This window comes from Podarcis gaigeae (assembly GCF_964106915.1).
Source record: "Podarcis gaigeae genome assembly, chromosome: 1".
In the NCBI taxonomy this organism is placed as follows: domain Eukaryota; kingdom Metazoa; phylum Chordata; class Lepidosauria; order Squamata; family Lacertidae; genus Podarcis; species Podarcis gaigeae.
In genome coordinates, this window is record NC_139678.1 from 124,401,191 (window position 1) to 124,418,343 (window position 17,153).

Here is a 17,153-nt window from a genome sequence, read left to right on the forward strand (position 1 = left end):
CTGATCAGGCCCACATACTCAATAATGGATAGGAATCTATCCAAAAGTGAGATCCATATATTACCACCTCAAACAGTACCTTTTTTCTGGGAATGCAGAGACGAGGCTGGCTCCCACTTATGCAAAACCATAAACAGATGACATGTGAATCAGCCCATACAATGCAAATTAAGGCAGCAGCTTCAGCAGTCCCAACTAAAATCAGTATTAGCTCGGAGGGAATGTGTTTAGAATGAGGCTGCAAAGACTTCCCAACACAATTTCGGAAATTGTAAATGTCAAGCAGGCTTTTTTTTTAAAAAAAACACAAACGAGCAGTACAGCGGACGCTCAGGTTGCGAACGTGATCCGTGCGGGATGCACATTCGCAACCCGCAGTGGCGTGTCTGTGGGCTGCAATTTAGAGCTTCTGCGCATGCGCGACCGCCGAAACCTGGAAGTACAGCGGTACCTCGGGTTACATATGCTTCAGGTTACAGACGCTTCAGGTTACAGACTCCGCTAACCCAGAAATAGTACCTCAGGTTAAGAACTTTGCTTCAGGATGAGAACAGAAATCGTGCTCCAACGGCGCAGCAGGAGGCCCCATTAGCTAAAGTGGTGCTTCAGGTTAAGAACAGTTTCAGGTTAAGAATGGACCTCCGGAACAAATTAAGTACTTAACCCGAGGTACCACTATAACCCATTCCGGTTCTTCCAGGTTTGGGCAGTCCACAACCTGAAAAAAATGCAACCTGAAGGGTCTGTAACCCAAGGTATGACTGTATATTTAGGTATATTTAAGTAATAAAACCAGTATGCTATGTTTTACTTCTCCTTTTGGGGAATTTTATTTCTCTTTTTTGGGATTACAAAAAACCTTCCATTTTCTCAGACATAAATGAGAGGTTGGGAAAGAGGCCAACCACTGAGGCAACTCTTCCCTTGTGGCTGCAGGCAAAAGTCCGGGAGAAAGAAAAGGAGACTTGAAGGAGGAGGAGAGGACTGGCGAAGTGACAGGAAGCAGCAGCAAAAAGGGCACAGGTGCCATTAAACAAAAATGATGCAAACAGTTCCCACACTGTAAGGTGTGGCAGCATTAACAACACAATGGCGGAGGTTGACCTGGCAGCCAGGAGCGAAGGAAGGCTAACCAGCACCTGGTGTGGGGTGTTGGGGCAAACTGCCCGGTGGTGCATGCACCGCACATAGCAGTGCCGCGCATGCGCAGTACGTAGCAGCGCCACGCATGTGCCGCAGGGCCGTATGGACGGCAGCGGGATCCTCAGCTCACAGCTGCAGCGGCGTCGGGATCCTGCCGCCATCCGTACGGCACCCAAGCGGCGGCGGCGAACCGCCCCGCGGTGCATGCACAGCACCGCTACGAACAGCGCATGCGCAGCTGCAGCTGGGTGGTTTGCTGATGGTGCCACTCGAGCGCCGTAAGGACAGTTGCAGGATTCCGCCGCCCTGCCATGAACGGAGGATCCTCTGCATGCGGCTGTGCGGTGGTGGCAGCTTACGCCGCCGCGTCCGGGAGCGGCGGGGCGAGCCCTCCAGGGGGTGCCTTGTCACCCCCCTTAGAGATGGCACCCAGGGTGGACTGCCCCTCCGCCACTGCTGGCAGCCTGGGGGCTACCTGCTCAATCGAGAAAATGCTGGCAGTTGTAGGGAAAGATCTGCCAAAAAAGCTGAAAAACATCTTCATGTATGCGACAACGGCCACGAGAGTTTTAATAGCACAAAGATGGAAGACTGAAGAGACCCCAACTAAAGAATCATGGCAAGAAAAATTGATGGACTATGCAGAACTGGCAAAACTGACATACAAGCTACGGGACAAGGATAACTGTGACTTTAAAGATGAATGGGAACCCTTTACAAAGTATTTGAAGACGTAACAAAGCGAACTGGAGTCCTTGGCTGGTTTTGAATTAACATTCACAAACTTTTTATTGATAATAATCAGCTAAATATTTTGAGGATCTATACAACTGTGTAACATGCAGAAAACAGCACTTTTAGAGAAATCAAAGACTGGAACTGAGGGAAGTCGGGGGGTGGGGGTGGGTGGGTTCTGTGGGGGGAGGGAGGGGAGGGAGGAAAAATGGGGGGGATAAGGATGGTATGTTTCTGGATAATATGTTTTGTTTTAATTTTGAATAAAAAAGTTATTTTCTAAAAAAAGAGAGAAAATGCTGGCAGATTGCTTTTATTTTTTAAAGGGCAAAATAGCACAGCTGCCTCTTGTTGGATGCTGCTACCAAATTCTGATTGTGAGAAATAAATTCATTGTTGCCATGGCAACCATACTAACGGACTCCTGCTCCATTCGGAGTCTTTCGTTTACACTCATGCTGCAATAAAACCTGATGCTAGCAATTATGCATATTGGCTATTGCCTAACTTTCAAGCTGCTTGGGGCATGAGGGGTAAGCTCATGAAAAACAATGCACAGGATTAGTCAAGGTGACAGAGGTCTTGTTCATCAGAATTCTAACACAAAAGAATCCTGCACAGAGGAAACTGCATCAAAAACACTCGGTAAAACCTTCAAGTGGCCTAGATTTCAAAGTCCCTCATTTTTTTTTGTAATATTTCCATTAGTCAAGAATCTGAGTTTAGAAAGCTGCAAGTCATTCTATTAGACTTTGATATTCAAGGGATTCTCTCAGTGTCCCAGTTCTGTCAAAGCTCAGGCATCAGGATAATAGAATAATCAGAGCATCCACACTTATATGAGAAAACTCAGATAACCAACTTGCCACAAATGACCAAATAACCAACTCTTGTGTTTAAGTCTCTCTGCCAGTTACCAACACTTCCCCAAAATGAAACCGACAATTAAGCTTAACGTTTAAGCTGGGACACATTGGGATTCTCAGGCCCATTGCCAGTGTAGCCTGCAGCCAAAACATTTCATTTATTACACACTGACTGAATTCATTCCAAAGGCTTTGAGCAAAACCTATTAAGAACATGGTATTGTACAGGAAATACGGGTTTCTAAATGGAAGCTAAACTATAGCTGTTTAATGCCCGTGTTTAAATGCCGCCTTCTAAAAGCAATGTTCTACAGTAAAGGCTTATTTTCCGTCTGCCAAGTTTGGGCTGGCTCAGTTGTCAGTAGCCGCACTCCTGAAATGTTTGGAATAGGGCTAAGTTGCACCGGCACAATTTACCCGAGCGTAAATTACGCTGGCTTTGTAGGCTTGATACTGAATGCAATCCTGGTTGATACTTTATATGCTTAGAAATCAGAAGGGCAAGCTGCTGATATTCTGGGAACTTTGTTATGAACTGTAAGGAGGGTTGCTCACAGAATAATTCTTAGACTGCTTCCCTTGTTCTTGTTCTTGCTCTTGTTTGCCTGCTCCTGTTTAAGGTGCAAAAAGCTACCAGCTGAAACTAGCAGAAGATTTGGGGCAAGATTCCACCCATATGCTGATGCTACTCTGTCCTATGTCTCCCTTCTCATCCTAGCCCCAGTCCTGCCTCCAATGCCTAGCTCAAAGCTCAAAGGTAAAGGTACCCCTGACCGTTAGGTCCAGTCGCGAACAACACTGGGGTTGCGGCGCTCATCTCGCTCTATAGACCAAGGGAGCCGGCGTTTGTCCGCAGACAGCTTCTGGGTCATGTGGTCAGCATGACTAAGCTGCTTCTGGCGAACCAGAGCAGCACACGGAAATGCCGTTTACCTTCCCGCCGGAGCGGTACCTATTTATCTACTTGCACTTTGACGTGCTTTCGAACTGCTAGGTTGGCAGGAGCTGGGACCGAGCAACGGGAGCTCACCCCGTCGCGGGGATTCGAACCGCCGACCTTCCGATCAGCAAGCCCTAAGCTGCAGGCAAATCAAGGAAGCCAAATCTGGAGAAGACCGAAGTGTTGATGACTGACAAACACAGTGAGCCAGAGAAAAGAGAGACAACTCCCTTGGACGGTACACTCCTTGTCCACCGCTGTGTCCAAGTAATAGCAGAATCTGGGAAAGCTTTTTACCAGCTCCATCTTAAGGATGGGTAGGCAAACTAAGCCCCGGGGGCCAGATCCAGCCCAATTACCTTCTAAATCCGGCCAACAGACGGTCTGGGAATCAGCGTGTTTTTACATGAGTAGAATGTGCCCTTTTATTTAAAATGCATCTCTGGGTTATTTGTGGGACACAGGAATTCGTTATTATTGTTTTTCCCAAAATACTGTCCAGCCCCCCGCAAGGTCTGAGGGACAGTGGACCAGTCCCCTGCTGAAAAAGTTTGCTGAACCCGATCTAAAGCAATGCTCTCTGCTCTCCTTCTTGGGTTAAGATATTACTGTCACCACTTATAATTTAAGAAAGGATGGCAAGCGCAAGACGCACAGAACTGCTGTACGAAAACGCTTGGTGGCTGATGTTGAAGGCAATACCTCACCTCCTAGGACTGCCAAGTTCCAAAAGGATTTTATATGAAACATTGTGTGGCCTGTAGAGCTTTCCTTGGCTTCTCCAGGTACGATGCAAGGTTTTGACCTATGAAACCCTGAATGGACTGGGCCTTCCAAAACTAAAGATTGCCATTTCTTTTCTTAGTTAAATTTTTTAAAAAAGAAGCCCCACCAGCTCCACTCCTTATGCCATGATCAAACGAGGGAAGTAGACATTCTTGGCGTCTTGCCCCTCTTACACTGAAAGAAACCTTCCCTTGGGAGTTCATCAGAGCTTTGTCAGGGGAACTGCAAGATATTTTTGCCTGAGCTGACATTAAAAAGCATTAGGAGGACAAATATCGGGGTTATCTAGTACCCTTTTAAAATTACAGTGGTACCTCAGGTTACATACACTTCAGGTTACAGACTCCGCTAACTCAGAAATAGTGCTTCAGGTTAATAACTTTGCTTCAGGATAAGAACAGAAATTGTGCTCTGGCGGCGCGGCAGCAAAGGGAGGCCCCATTAGCTAAAGTGGTGCTTCAGGTTAAGAACAGTTTCAGGTTAAGAACGGACCTCCGGAACGAATTAAGTACTTAGCCCGAGGTACCACTGTATTTTGACATAAAATGGATATTGATTCACATTAACAAATTTTTAATAGCGCTTTAAGGTATAGCAATCTTGCTGATGTCTACTGAGTGGTCATATTAGGAGTAAACTTACCAGTAAGATATCGGTCTAAAGGCATTACAGGTGCAATGTGAGGTGTAGCCTGAGTAACGAGGACATTGAGGAGTTCCACCTTGAAATTTTTAAGCGTCAGCAGTGCTCTTGCAACAAGGCCACCCATGGAATGACCTACGATTGCAACGCTACGTGGAGCAAACTCCTGGCCCTTAAAAAAAAAGAAAAAGGAAGCATAAGGAAGAAATGATTTGACATCAAACACACTGAGATTGTATGAAATCACAGGCTCCCTCCTGCTTAATAGCTGATGTATTTGAATTCCGATGTACTTTATTGTCGTTTGCCGAAAATCAAGTTGTTATAAAGACTAAGACTGCAATTCAAGTACAGTTATTTGGATTTTGAATCTAAATCTAAGACATTTCTAAATTGAGGGTGCTCAGCATAATACAGTGGTACCTCAGGTTAAGAACTTAATTCATTCTGGAGGTCCGTTCTTAACCTGAGGTATCATTTTAGCTAATGGGGCCTCCTGCTGCCGCTGCTGCGCGATTTCTGTTCTCATCCTGAAGCAAAGTTCTTAACCTGAGGTATAGTAGACTCCTCTAACCCAGAAATATTGCCTCAGGTTAAGAACTTTGCTTCAGGATAAGAACAGAAATCATGCTGCGGCGGTGCAGCAGCAGCAGCAGCAGCAGGAGGTTCCATTAGCTAAAGTGGTACCTCAGGTTAAGAACAGTTTCAGATTAAGAACAGACCTCCAGAACGAATTAAGTTCTTAACCCGAGGTACCACTGTACTATTTCTGGGTTAGCGGAGTCTGTAACCTGAAGCATCTGTAACCTGAGGTACCACTGTAGTACAAATTGTGAAAGAAAGCAAATTTCTTATGCTAATCACAAGATGACAATAAAAGGTTTTTTTAAACCCTTTTACTGGCATCTTGTGAATAGCATGAGAAATCTGCTTTGTTTCATAATTTGTACTATTAAGCTGAGCACCCCAATATAGAAATGTCTTACTGATTTTTTTAAAAAGGCAGAAAGGTTTCAGAAATGCAGTATCAGAAATGCACAACCCTAATGTTTGAATGTACCAACCCGCAAGCTGATAGAAAGGAGCACCAGGGTTCCCTACCATCTCCCTAGATGCTTCACGCCACACCCATACTCATTTCTACTTTCTCTTCTCTCAACAGTCCACCAAAGTCCCACTGATATCGTATACACAATAAGCATACGAAAATCCTCATGGCTGTATTTATGCAAATGTTGAGGCTCTGAGGCTGTGGATAGCTCCCCGCTTTAGTGTGGGTGGTACCAGTATAGATAGACAAGGACCCAACTTTCAAAGGACCCAACTTTCAAATAATGCTACTGAATGTAGTCGAGGGAGAGAGAGAATTTCAAACACTGTGTTTCCCAAACTTGGGTCTCCAGCTGTTTTTGGACTACAACTTCTACCATCCCTGACCAGGACCAGTGGTCAGGGATGATGGGAATTGTAGTTCAAAAGGAGGAGGAGGAGGAGGAGGAGGAGGAGGAGGAGGAGGAGACTCAAGTTTGGGAAACACGGCCCTATACAAAATCATGGAGATGATAGATGATAGATAGATAGAGATAGATAGATAGATGATAGATAGATAGATAGATAGATAGATAGATGATAGATAGATGGATGATAGATAGATAGATAGATAGATAGATAGATAGATAGATAGATAGAGAGATAGGTATCCCAACCATAAAACACAGAGCAACAGTTATTTCTTTCCCAACCTGCAGCTGTCATATCCAATACAGCTAATAATTTGACAGAATTAAATAAGTGCACAATGCTTATCTCCATACCTTATACAATTTAAGAATTACTTTAATACACTCATGCACAAATCTAGTTTGCCTTTGTAGACTTCCACCATAGAGTGCAACAAGTTCCTCATTGAAGTTGACGCTGAAGACATCAAAATGATACTTGAAGTCAGCATCTTCTGCCTTTCTGAGTGCTATTGACCCAAGGGAACGTACTGAAAAGGCACACATGAATTATTAGCAGCAAGTAGTTTAATATCTCTAAATTTGGATGCTAGGGCAGATCACTAAAATTTGACCTCAGGGGACAAAAAAGATACAGATCTGTTGTTAAAATGTAATGGAATATGCAACTGGTTGTAATTTGGTGTCACCAAACTCCATGCTAGAGAAACCCTGGCCTGACATACAATATGGAGGTATTACCTGAGAAGGATATCATTTTATGCAAGGAGCTTTGGAACAGATCATAAAAAAGCCTTGCTGCCTCTGCATCAATATTGCTCAACAATACAGAAGCATGGGAAAGGTGTTTCTCCACCACAGAGATCGGCACCATTCTCAAATGCGTTCTGATACCCATTTCTTTTCATAACCCTATACTGATCCATAGTTTGATAAAAAACCACAACATAGCTGCTGATCGGCATTTACTTCCATGAAGACAAGAACTAATGACAAGAGACTCTCGTCACAGCAGCTACAGTGGTGCCCCGCAAGACGAACGCCTTGCAAGACAGAAAACCCGCTAGACGAAAGGGTTTTCCGTTTTGGAGGCGCTTCGCAAAACGAATTTCCCTATGGGGTTGCTTCGCAAGACGAAAAAATCTTGCGAGTCCCCGCGGGTTTTTTCCGCTTTCCCCCCGCTTTTCCTAAGCCACTAAGCCGCTTAACAGCTGATCCGCTGATAAGCCGCTTAACAGCTGATCGCTAGAAGCCGCTAGACCGCTGTAGCGCTAATCCGCTAAGCTGTCAATGGGCTTGCTTCGCAAGACGAAAAAACCGCTAGATGAAGAGAATCGCGGAACGGATTCTTTTTGTCTTGCGAGGCACCACTGTACTTCGGAAATTCTTATAAATAGTAGAGATTATTTATTTAGAAAAATCTCAAAGCAGTTTACAGCATATTAAAACATCAATAAAACAATCCAGAACCAAACATTTCTGAAGAAAGTCAAATATAGAGTATACAGTCAAAACAACATAATTAACAGAAAACTAAAATATTATCTCAAACATAATATTACAAAGGAGGTCAACTGCAGAATACACATTTAAAACAAAGTTAACAAAAAAAACTTAAACATTTCAAAAAGAAAAAAACACCACACTGCTAAATAAAATACACATTTAAAACAGCATAATTAACAGGGTACTGGTTCATCATATTAAAACACTAACATGTTCTTGGAAGACAGAGACAAATTCTAAAGAGTTTAACCCTTACCCAGAATGGGAGGGGGGCGGAATCCATGGTCAAGATTTAATTACAGTGGTGCCTCGCAAGACGAAAATAATCCGTTCCGCGAGTCTCTTCGTCTAGCGTTTTCGTCTTGCGAAGCAACCCTATTAGCGGCTTAGCGGATTAGCGGCTATTAAAGGCTTAGCGGCTTAGAAAAAGGGGGGAAAGCGAAAAAAATTGCAAGACTCGCAAGACGTTTTCGTCTTGCGAAGCAAGCCCATAGGGAAATTCGTCTTGCGAAGCGCATCGAAAAACGGAAAACCCTTTCGTCTAGCGGGTTTTTCGTCTTGCAAGGCATTCGTCTTGCGGGGCACCACTGTATTCTAGATCAGGAGTGGTGCTTCTAGATGTTTTTGGACTACAACCTCTATTACCCTGAGCTAGCATGGCCTATTGCCAGTGACAACTGCAGCTGGAGGGCATCATGTTTGCTATTCCTGCCCTAGCTTTTATTACAGAAACTGAATTATAAATGGAGAGCACTCCTTGAACGTATTTATGGATTATGAGGGCAAAAATAATACAAACAGTAAGGAATACAGGTCTTACACCTTGTAGTATTTGAACTCGACTGGTAGATCTCTTGATGATATGCAGTCAGAGGGTGGTCCAAGTTTATATTTGCCCATCCTCCAATTTGACTGCTATAGCCTCTTGGTTTCATATGGCACTTCTGAGACATCGCAACGTTCATATCAACATAGTTGCTCATGGCCCTCTGGCACTGGGTGGTCAAGCCACTTACATTTATTACTGAACTGGTTGCAAAATTTGCCTTGGCCGCAAGTAAGTTGAGAGCTAGGCAACAAGATAAGTATCATAAGGGAGAGTGTGAGACGTGGAGCGCTTAACTTATACAGCTGTGATTTTCGCATTTTTGTATGCTTGCTTAGCTGCTGTTGTTGTTCAGTTTTAAATCAATTATTTATATTCTACGCATTGTGACCAATTGTGGCGGATTATAGCTTTTAGCAACAAAGATTTCATTCATTCATTCAAGCCACTTACATAAACTGAAGCTAAGTCAAGTGCACACAACACCCATTTACGTGGGGTTTGCGTTCCGGGGTCACTGTGCATCTTTGTGAAATCAGAAACTCATTGAAAAAGCCTGCAAACTCCCTGCCCCGCCCCTTTTAGTGACATCTTTATTATGTTTCTGGGTTCAGCGCTGTGCGCATCTGTGCAATTGCGCACACATGCCTAAAACAGGAGTTGCCTGTACCACTAATTTTTGTATTACGCTTGTAAAATATATTTCCCCAGTTCTCAGATAAAATTCCATCTTTGGCAGGTTGAAATCACATTCTGTTTCTCCAAATGGCAGTTGGGAGCATGATTCACATGGGATTTTGTTCATTTTCCAGATGCCCATATGGTATCTTCTGTGATTATTTGAATAATCCTCTTTGACGCCTGTAGCAGAGCTGGTTTGCCTAGCTCTCAATCTATTTAGAAGCCCAGGGCTAAGGATCGCTTCCTGATAAATCTCTAAAACCTTGCCCAATACCACTTTCCTTGACAACTCTTTTAGATGCTTGATGTGCAATAAAATAAATGCCAATCAAGATATACTGTAAATATAGTGATCAGTCTCAATATATTTTGTTGATTTGTAGTTTTGATTGTTTTTAGCTTATCTTATGTGATTTTACATAATGTGGGTATTCTGTTCACACGATGTCACATTTTACCCTACGCTATTAAATGATGCAAATACATCAACAAAGAAAGTTGGTAATCCTGTAAGTATAAACAAAATATTCAGAACACATACTTCCACAAAGGCCTATGTTAAAAAAAGGTAACATTCTATAGATCTTCATACATTTCCTGCTTTATGAAAGATTATAATACACACATCAGTATTGCTTCAGATATAGCTTACCTTGTTTGTAACTCCCAGCGTTGCCAGGGAGGAAGAGTACTGGAATCCCAGTTAAGAGCAGATTTCTATTTTCTTCTGCATAACTTCCTTCCCCGTAAAGATAGAGCTCATAGGCTGGATAACGCCTGGATACTTTCCCAGGAAGTTTTATTTTCTGTAAAATACAATTATAATTCTAAAATACAATTGTACTTAAATAATATTTTATGCATGCCAAAGGTAATAATTTATTGTTCAAATCTGAAATGTACATCTTAAGTACAGAAACGGTTAACTACAAAAGGAGGTACAGTGGTGCCTCGCAAGACGAAATTAATTCGTTCTGCGAGTTTCTTCGTCTTGCGGATTTTTCGTCTTGCGAAGCACGGATGCACCCTGGTATTAACGGTTTTAAGAAAACAGAAACAAACTCCCAAGACATTTCGTCTTGCGAAGCAAGCCCATAGGGAAAATCGTCTTGCGAAGCAACTCAAAAAACGAAAAACCCTTTCGTCTTGCGTGTTTTTTGTCTTGCGAGGCATTCGTCTTGCGAGGTACCACTGTAGCTGGGCAACTTCAAGCTGGGGTATATTTGTATTCAGCAGAGACAGCTTTGGAAGTTTTGAAATGATGCAGATGCTTTTTCATCACCCTAAACGATCTTGCTCTCAACCCCTCCATCCCATTTCAGCTCAACTACACACAAGAAACTGAACCTACTAATAAAAGATAAGATCGCATTAGAAGCCAGGAAAGTTATTTCCACTGACATCAGTTTATCCAACAGTTTCAATGCGGTACTTACCTGCTGAAAAGGAAGACATTCTGGTTCTCTTATGTAAGAAATCTAGGTACAAGGCCCATTTCAACCCCATGACTCCTGGACCAGCAAATCACTTCTATTTATATCTTAGTCTCTGTATGTGCGTGTGTGTGCACACGAACGTGCACGCGCGCACACACACACACACACACACACACACACGTATATAAGAAATACAGGGGGCCTACTTGGAAGTTGTTGCAACAATGAGTTAAATAAAAATCCAAAAGCATTTTGCATGCCAGAAGGAATACAAAAAAGTGTTGACTTTGAGAATGTAATTTTGTCTGACTAACTTAATAGGCTTACATCATAACGAATAAAATGTCAGGGGAGGTGAAATTGGATTCATTTAAAATTTGCTGCTTTGGCACCAGTCAACCGCATATACGTCATCAGCTAGATAAATATCGGCCAACACATGAATTGCAGATGAATTCAAACACTTATAACAATTCAGGACGCAGCCTTTCAGTTTCTTCTTGCAATACAAGCACATCATAACTTAGCAGCTAGCTTGAAAGACATTTGCTCTAAAAATGCTAAAGGTTGCTGCCAAACCCTGAATTTTATAGACTATAAAAGGGTGACGGCGATATGTGTGTGAAAATCAAAGTAATATACTTCTCAAAAATTTAGGTCAGGGGCAGCAAACCTTTTTGGAGGAGAGGATGCATTTTGAATTTTGAGAGTGCTGGAAGCACCAGTTACAAAATGGGTGCCAAGGGAGGCGCGGCACAACACAAAATTAGAGATTTGGGTCTCTGCAACGCTTTCCCCAGAATTGCATTTCCATATGAGAAAAGGCTTAACCTACTGAATTTCAGCCTAGGAAATTCGAAGCAGAAAAAGTACATTAAAGGGGAATGAGAAAAGCAGGTCTTCGGAACACAGGGGGCTTCCATTGCCTAGTGAAGGGGTAAGTAACCTTTTTCAGCCGTGGACCGGTCCAGCGTCCTCAGAACATGTGGTGGGCCGGGCTATATTTTTTTTTGGGGGGGGGGGGATGAACAAATTCCTATGCCCCACAAATAACCCAGAGATGCATTTTAAATAAAAGGACACATTCTACCCATGTAAAAACACACTGATTCCCGGACCGTCCACAGGCCGGATTTAGAAGGCGATTGGGCCGCATCCGGCCCCCCGGCCCTAGGTTGCCTACCCCTGGCCAAGCGTCAGAACAACTCGCTTACCAATCACAGCCCTGACTTCATTCATTGCTTAAAAATACTGCCAAGGGAAGCAGCCAGGCTTGCTCATTTCACAGAAATCACTTAGAAGGGTATCTGCACATTTTGCTCCATAACATGCTTTCTAGGAGGGCTAGAAACTTACTTTAAAAAAAAATGAAAGATCAGAGTAAGACTCCTGCCTGGGGATGCCAACAAAAGCCTTCTCAGGCACCTTGGTGCCTGCCAAGTTGGTGACCCCTGGGTTTAGCTGTACACATTCTTACATGTGCTTAAACAGAGTTGGGTTTATTTCTGCCCTGGCCAGGGAACCACTATATGGCATTTTGCCTTCGTACGGAAGGGTAATTTCTAATAACACTCACACACCCCACTCAATCCTTCTGCTAGGCAAGCAAGTCATTAACAGAGTTCAAGGTCACATTCCAGCCAAGCTAAAGCAATCATGGAGGGTGCAAATACGTGTGTGTGTGTGTGTCTGTCTGTCTGTCTGTCTGTCTGGGGTGTGGCTCGGGAGAGATCCAGACCCCGAGGTTTCTCAGCCCTGCTCTAGTGACACATCTGAGCACAATAAGTGCAGCATACCAAATATAAGCAATAAATTCTTATGGAGAAAGCCATAATTTGGAGGGGGGGGGAATCCAAGCCTGAAAGATGTAAAAGTAAAGCAACTAAATTCTGTTCCCCAATTGCACAGGTGATGCTGTGCATTGGCCCACCTGGCTTGCCAAACCAGGAACTGCCAGGTCAGCTCTCAGGTTCTGCAGTTTACTTTCAGTTCTGCACTGCAATCAGGAAAGCTGCTGCATGTTTTTGTTTCCTCCATAACAGTTTTATGTTGAAGTTGTTTTGTTATGCATCTCGTTTTGGGCCTCCTTTCATGATGCTTTTCGGGTAAAAGCACAATCTGCTTGGCATATGCACTACTCCTTCTTTATCTCTTAGCCTATTTTTCAAATAAAATATTAAGTATCAGATGCGGAAGTAGCAGACATGGAAACCAAATGGGACAATCTGAACCTTGCAATGGACTGTTTGTCTGAAAAAGGGCAGATGGGTAAGTTATTATATTTGAAAGCCAATAAATATAGCCGAAGTACCATAGGGTTTTTGCTTATTTTCTTTAGCTATCATTAAATTTATACCCCAGAATTTCAGGAATAGGAGCTCTTAGGGCACCTTCCTAAGTAAACAAATCAATACAATCAATAAAAAAGACATAAGTGGAAAAACCAAATCAGCCAGTCAAGGAGAGTTACACATTCCAATTAAAAAGTAGTCAGGGAAAATAAGTTCTTTTCCAGGTCATGGAAAAATTTAAGGGCATTCCAGAAGCAATGTGCCATTATATTTAAAAAGCCCTTTCTTTGGTCACTACCCATCACACTTCAGAAGATGAGGGGACCCAGAAGAAAGACTCAGATCATCACCTTTGTTTGAGGTGGACCAATAAACACCTGGATCTTAGACATTGTATGGCTTTAACAGGTTTAAGTGGTTCTAGCTAGAATTCCTTTAAAAGGTAGCAACTAAAGCTACAATACTAACCCCACCTGCTCTAGGAACCAACACCACTTCTGAGAATATATGGTTAGGATTTCACTGGAAGACAAGCACCTTTCATATCTGTCCCACCCAAGGCTAAAACAGACATGTACAGCGAACATGCACCAGTATAGTACAAGAATTCCTGGTACAGTAAAGGAAGGAGACCTTATTTCCACTTCAAATCCTCTCAATGCATCTTAGCAGTTACTTAGATATTAGAGTAAGAACTGTGTTCTAAATACAGCAGTGTAACTGTTGCTGTTTGGTCATGTTTACAGATGGCAAGGACATGTGTGCGTATATACATATAACACATCCATATGTGCAAGATCAGATCAGGAACAAAACAACACCTATGGATTAATCTTTCACTGGACAGTTACATTGATGTTCTAAACAATTTGATTTCTCTGTTTTTTAGAGTACACTTTTGCTACTTTTTATGATAGCGGTACCTATGGTTGAAATAAGAAGAAAAGGGAATAAATTAGGCTGGGGTTTGCTTATTTGTGTGTGGTCTACCTTTTCAATTTGTTAGAATCTTCATGGTTAACCAATGTGTTTTAAATGCAAGAGGTATTGTCAGGATATCTTAAGCCATAGCATGTGTTATATGCATAGCCATCAACCGTCCCTTATTTGGCGGGAAAGTCCCTTATCCCAGCGCCGTGCCCCGCTGCTGTCCCTTATTGATGGTGTCCCTTAAATTTCCGGGGTTTCAAAGGAAGCAAACTGTGTTGCTTGGCTGCGTTGCTCACCCAATAAGGAGTCTAAGAACGACCAGGGGGTGGAGCTTGCATGCCTTGTGCCGATCAAATCAGCCGCGTTGCTTGGGGACTCGCCTTTGCTCAGCGCTTCCCAGCGGAGGGTTAACGGTGGTTTTCCTTGCTGCATCCCCTTTGCCGGGTTGCTGTGCTGTGGGAACCACCGCTTGAGGTTTCGTTTGGCTGCTGGCTGGGCTTTCTGCCTTTGGCTTGGAGGGGCTCAGAAATTGAACATACATGTGCTCTGAAAATCCCTTATTTTGGCTGCTGATCCCTTATTTTCAAATCTGTAAGATGACAGCTATGGTTAAATGATCTTGAATGCGCACTCTTGGTTAAGAACTGTGGTTCAGCTTGTCCAGCATTCTTTGTGAGAAACTCAGAAACTGGTCAGTAGCCAACCATTAGATTGTGCCTAATCTTCTGCCCACCTCTGGCTTAGATAACCTGTCGTGGCCTTGTAATTCTATCTTGAGTCTTAGGAGCCTAGCCAGATATACCTCATTTCTTCTGGCTAAAACGCTTACGTTACTCTTAACTCTCTGCAGAACATCTCAAGAATCACATTGCTTTTTCCCATGCAAACGTGTCCAGAAACTTACTTTGGAGTTCCTTCCTGAGGTCTCCCTGCAGCGGGAATCACAGTTGGCAGCTACCCAAGCAGCCCCCCTCAGCTGTGACCCCTAAATTCTATAATACCTTCCAATTTGGGGCACACCTGGCTGGGCCGTTACTGCTTCCCTTTAGGTGAACAGCAGACAGTGCAATTTCAGGGAACTTTGTTAGAATTTTGTCATTAACTTGGGTGACTGCTGTTGCTAACATTTCAGTCTCTTTTAGCTTTGTTTTTACCACTATTTTACCACTTTGATTGGAAGCCTCCTTGAATATTTTTGTAGAAAGGTGGGGTAGAAATGAGTACAGTGGTACCTCGGGTTAATTCGTTCCGGAGGTTCGTTCTCAACCTGAAACTGTTCTTAACCTGAAGCACCACTTTAGCTAATGGGACTTCCCGCTGCTGCCGAGCCGCCGGAGCACGATTTCTGTTCTCATCCTGTAGCAAAGTTCTTAACCCGAGGTAGTATTTCTGGGTTAGCAGAGTCTCTAACCTGAAGCGTATGTAACCTGAAGCGTATGTAACCTGAGGTACCACTGTATATGCTTAGGTTCTCCACCAAATGAATCACTTTTTCAGAAGCCACAAAAGTATAAACAGGGGTGGTTTAGTTTGGAAAGGTTTCTCAACCCTTTTGAACCTGTCCCTCACCTACAATTCTGCTATTTTCTAGGGATTGCTCCCCAGAATTCAGAATACAGCCTGCTGTTGCATGTGATGCCCCGCAGAGCGTTAACAGAAAGCTGTACAGGATCTTTCTGGCTCATCCTAAACTAGCTATGAACAGCAGCTCTTTTTCTTCCCCCGAACGAGTGAGAGTCCATTGGCAAGTGAGATACAATCAACTCAGGTCTTGGCTAGGAAGGAAGGAAGGAATCACTGTCCCATGCCTCCCAAGGGGGCTTACTTTGTGAATCAATGGTTTAAAGCATAAGCTATGCACTGGAATCCCAGTTCAGCTATCAACTTTGTGAGTGCTCACACAATTGTCTTTCAGACTTGTATGGAGAATATTTGCCTACCTTACAAAGCGATTAGCAAGATATGAAGCAGGTTTTTGCTTCACAAAGCAGATAAGGATTAGCAAGTTATGAAACATGAACAATATCTATATGAATACTAATGATAATTTACCAATTAATGCAAAATAAGAAAATTCAATCCATTACTATGCGTTTTTATTTGAGTATGGTCAGATTTGCTTAAAAGATACTGTACTGAATGTTAAGGATTGTCAGATTCAATTTACAATTGTTCTGATGTAAATGAAATTAGACACTTCAGCTTTTGAGATATCAGTAGTATCCCCCTTTTGTAGCATTGTGTATTTTTGTACAGCCTAATCACCTGAATGGTTTTGTTTAATGAAGATAAGCTCTCCAGCAATTAGCCTTTACAGTTATACCCTTGATATAAGATAAGCTTTATACCTTCAAAGTACTAGAAAACAGAGGGGGGGGGGGTCCCAGCTTTAAGATTATGAGCAAAGTTTACCATTTATTTTAGATTAGACTGATTAAATAACCTGCTAAATCATAATCATATAAAATGGAGAACAGGCGGTAGACAAATGGATTTTTTTAAAAAACAACAACAAACCAAGCTGTTCTGGGGTGTGCAATAAGTAGCCAGGTACAGCGGCATAGGTAAAGGTAAAGGTACCCCTGCCCATACGGGCCAGTCTTGCCAGACTCTGGGGTTGTGCGCCCATCTCACTCAAGAGGCCAGGGGTCAGCGCTGTCCGAAGACACTTCCGGGTCACGTGGCCAGCGTAACATCGCTGCTCTGGCAAGCCAGAGCTGCACACGGAAACGCCGTTTACCTTCCCGCTAGAAAGCGGTCCCTATTTATCTACTTACCCGGGGGTGCTTTCGAACTGCTAGGTTGGCAGGCGCTGGGACCGAGCAACGGGAGCGCACCCCGCCGCGGGGATTCGAACCGCCAACCTTTCAATCGGCAAGCCCTAGGCGCTCAGGCTTTTACCCACAGTGCC

The 17,153-nt window shown here is 43.3% G+C and overlaps 1 protein-coding gene across 1 annotated transcript in view; it reads right to left on the reverse strand.

The window, feature by feature from the left end:
- PGAP1 (post-GPI attachment to proteins inositol deacylase 1) overlaps positions 1–17,153 on the reverse strand; it is a 52,811-nt gene that overhangs the window by 28,046 nt on the left and 7,612 nt on the right. Inside the window, exons 2-4 of the mRNA XM_083706658.1 lie at positions 10,238–10,391; positions 6,927–7,102; positions 5,113–5,284 (exon numbers count right to left, since the gene is read on the reverse strand). Coding sequence (XP_083562784.1) covers positions 5,113–5,284; positions 6,927–7,102; positions 10,238–10,391 — 502 coding nt within the window. The remainder of the gene's footprint in view (positions 1–5,112; positions 5,285–6,926; positions 7,103–10,237; positions 10,392–17,153) is intronic.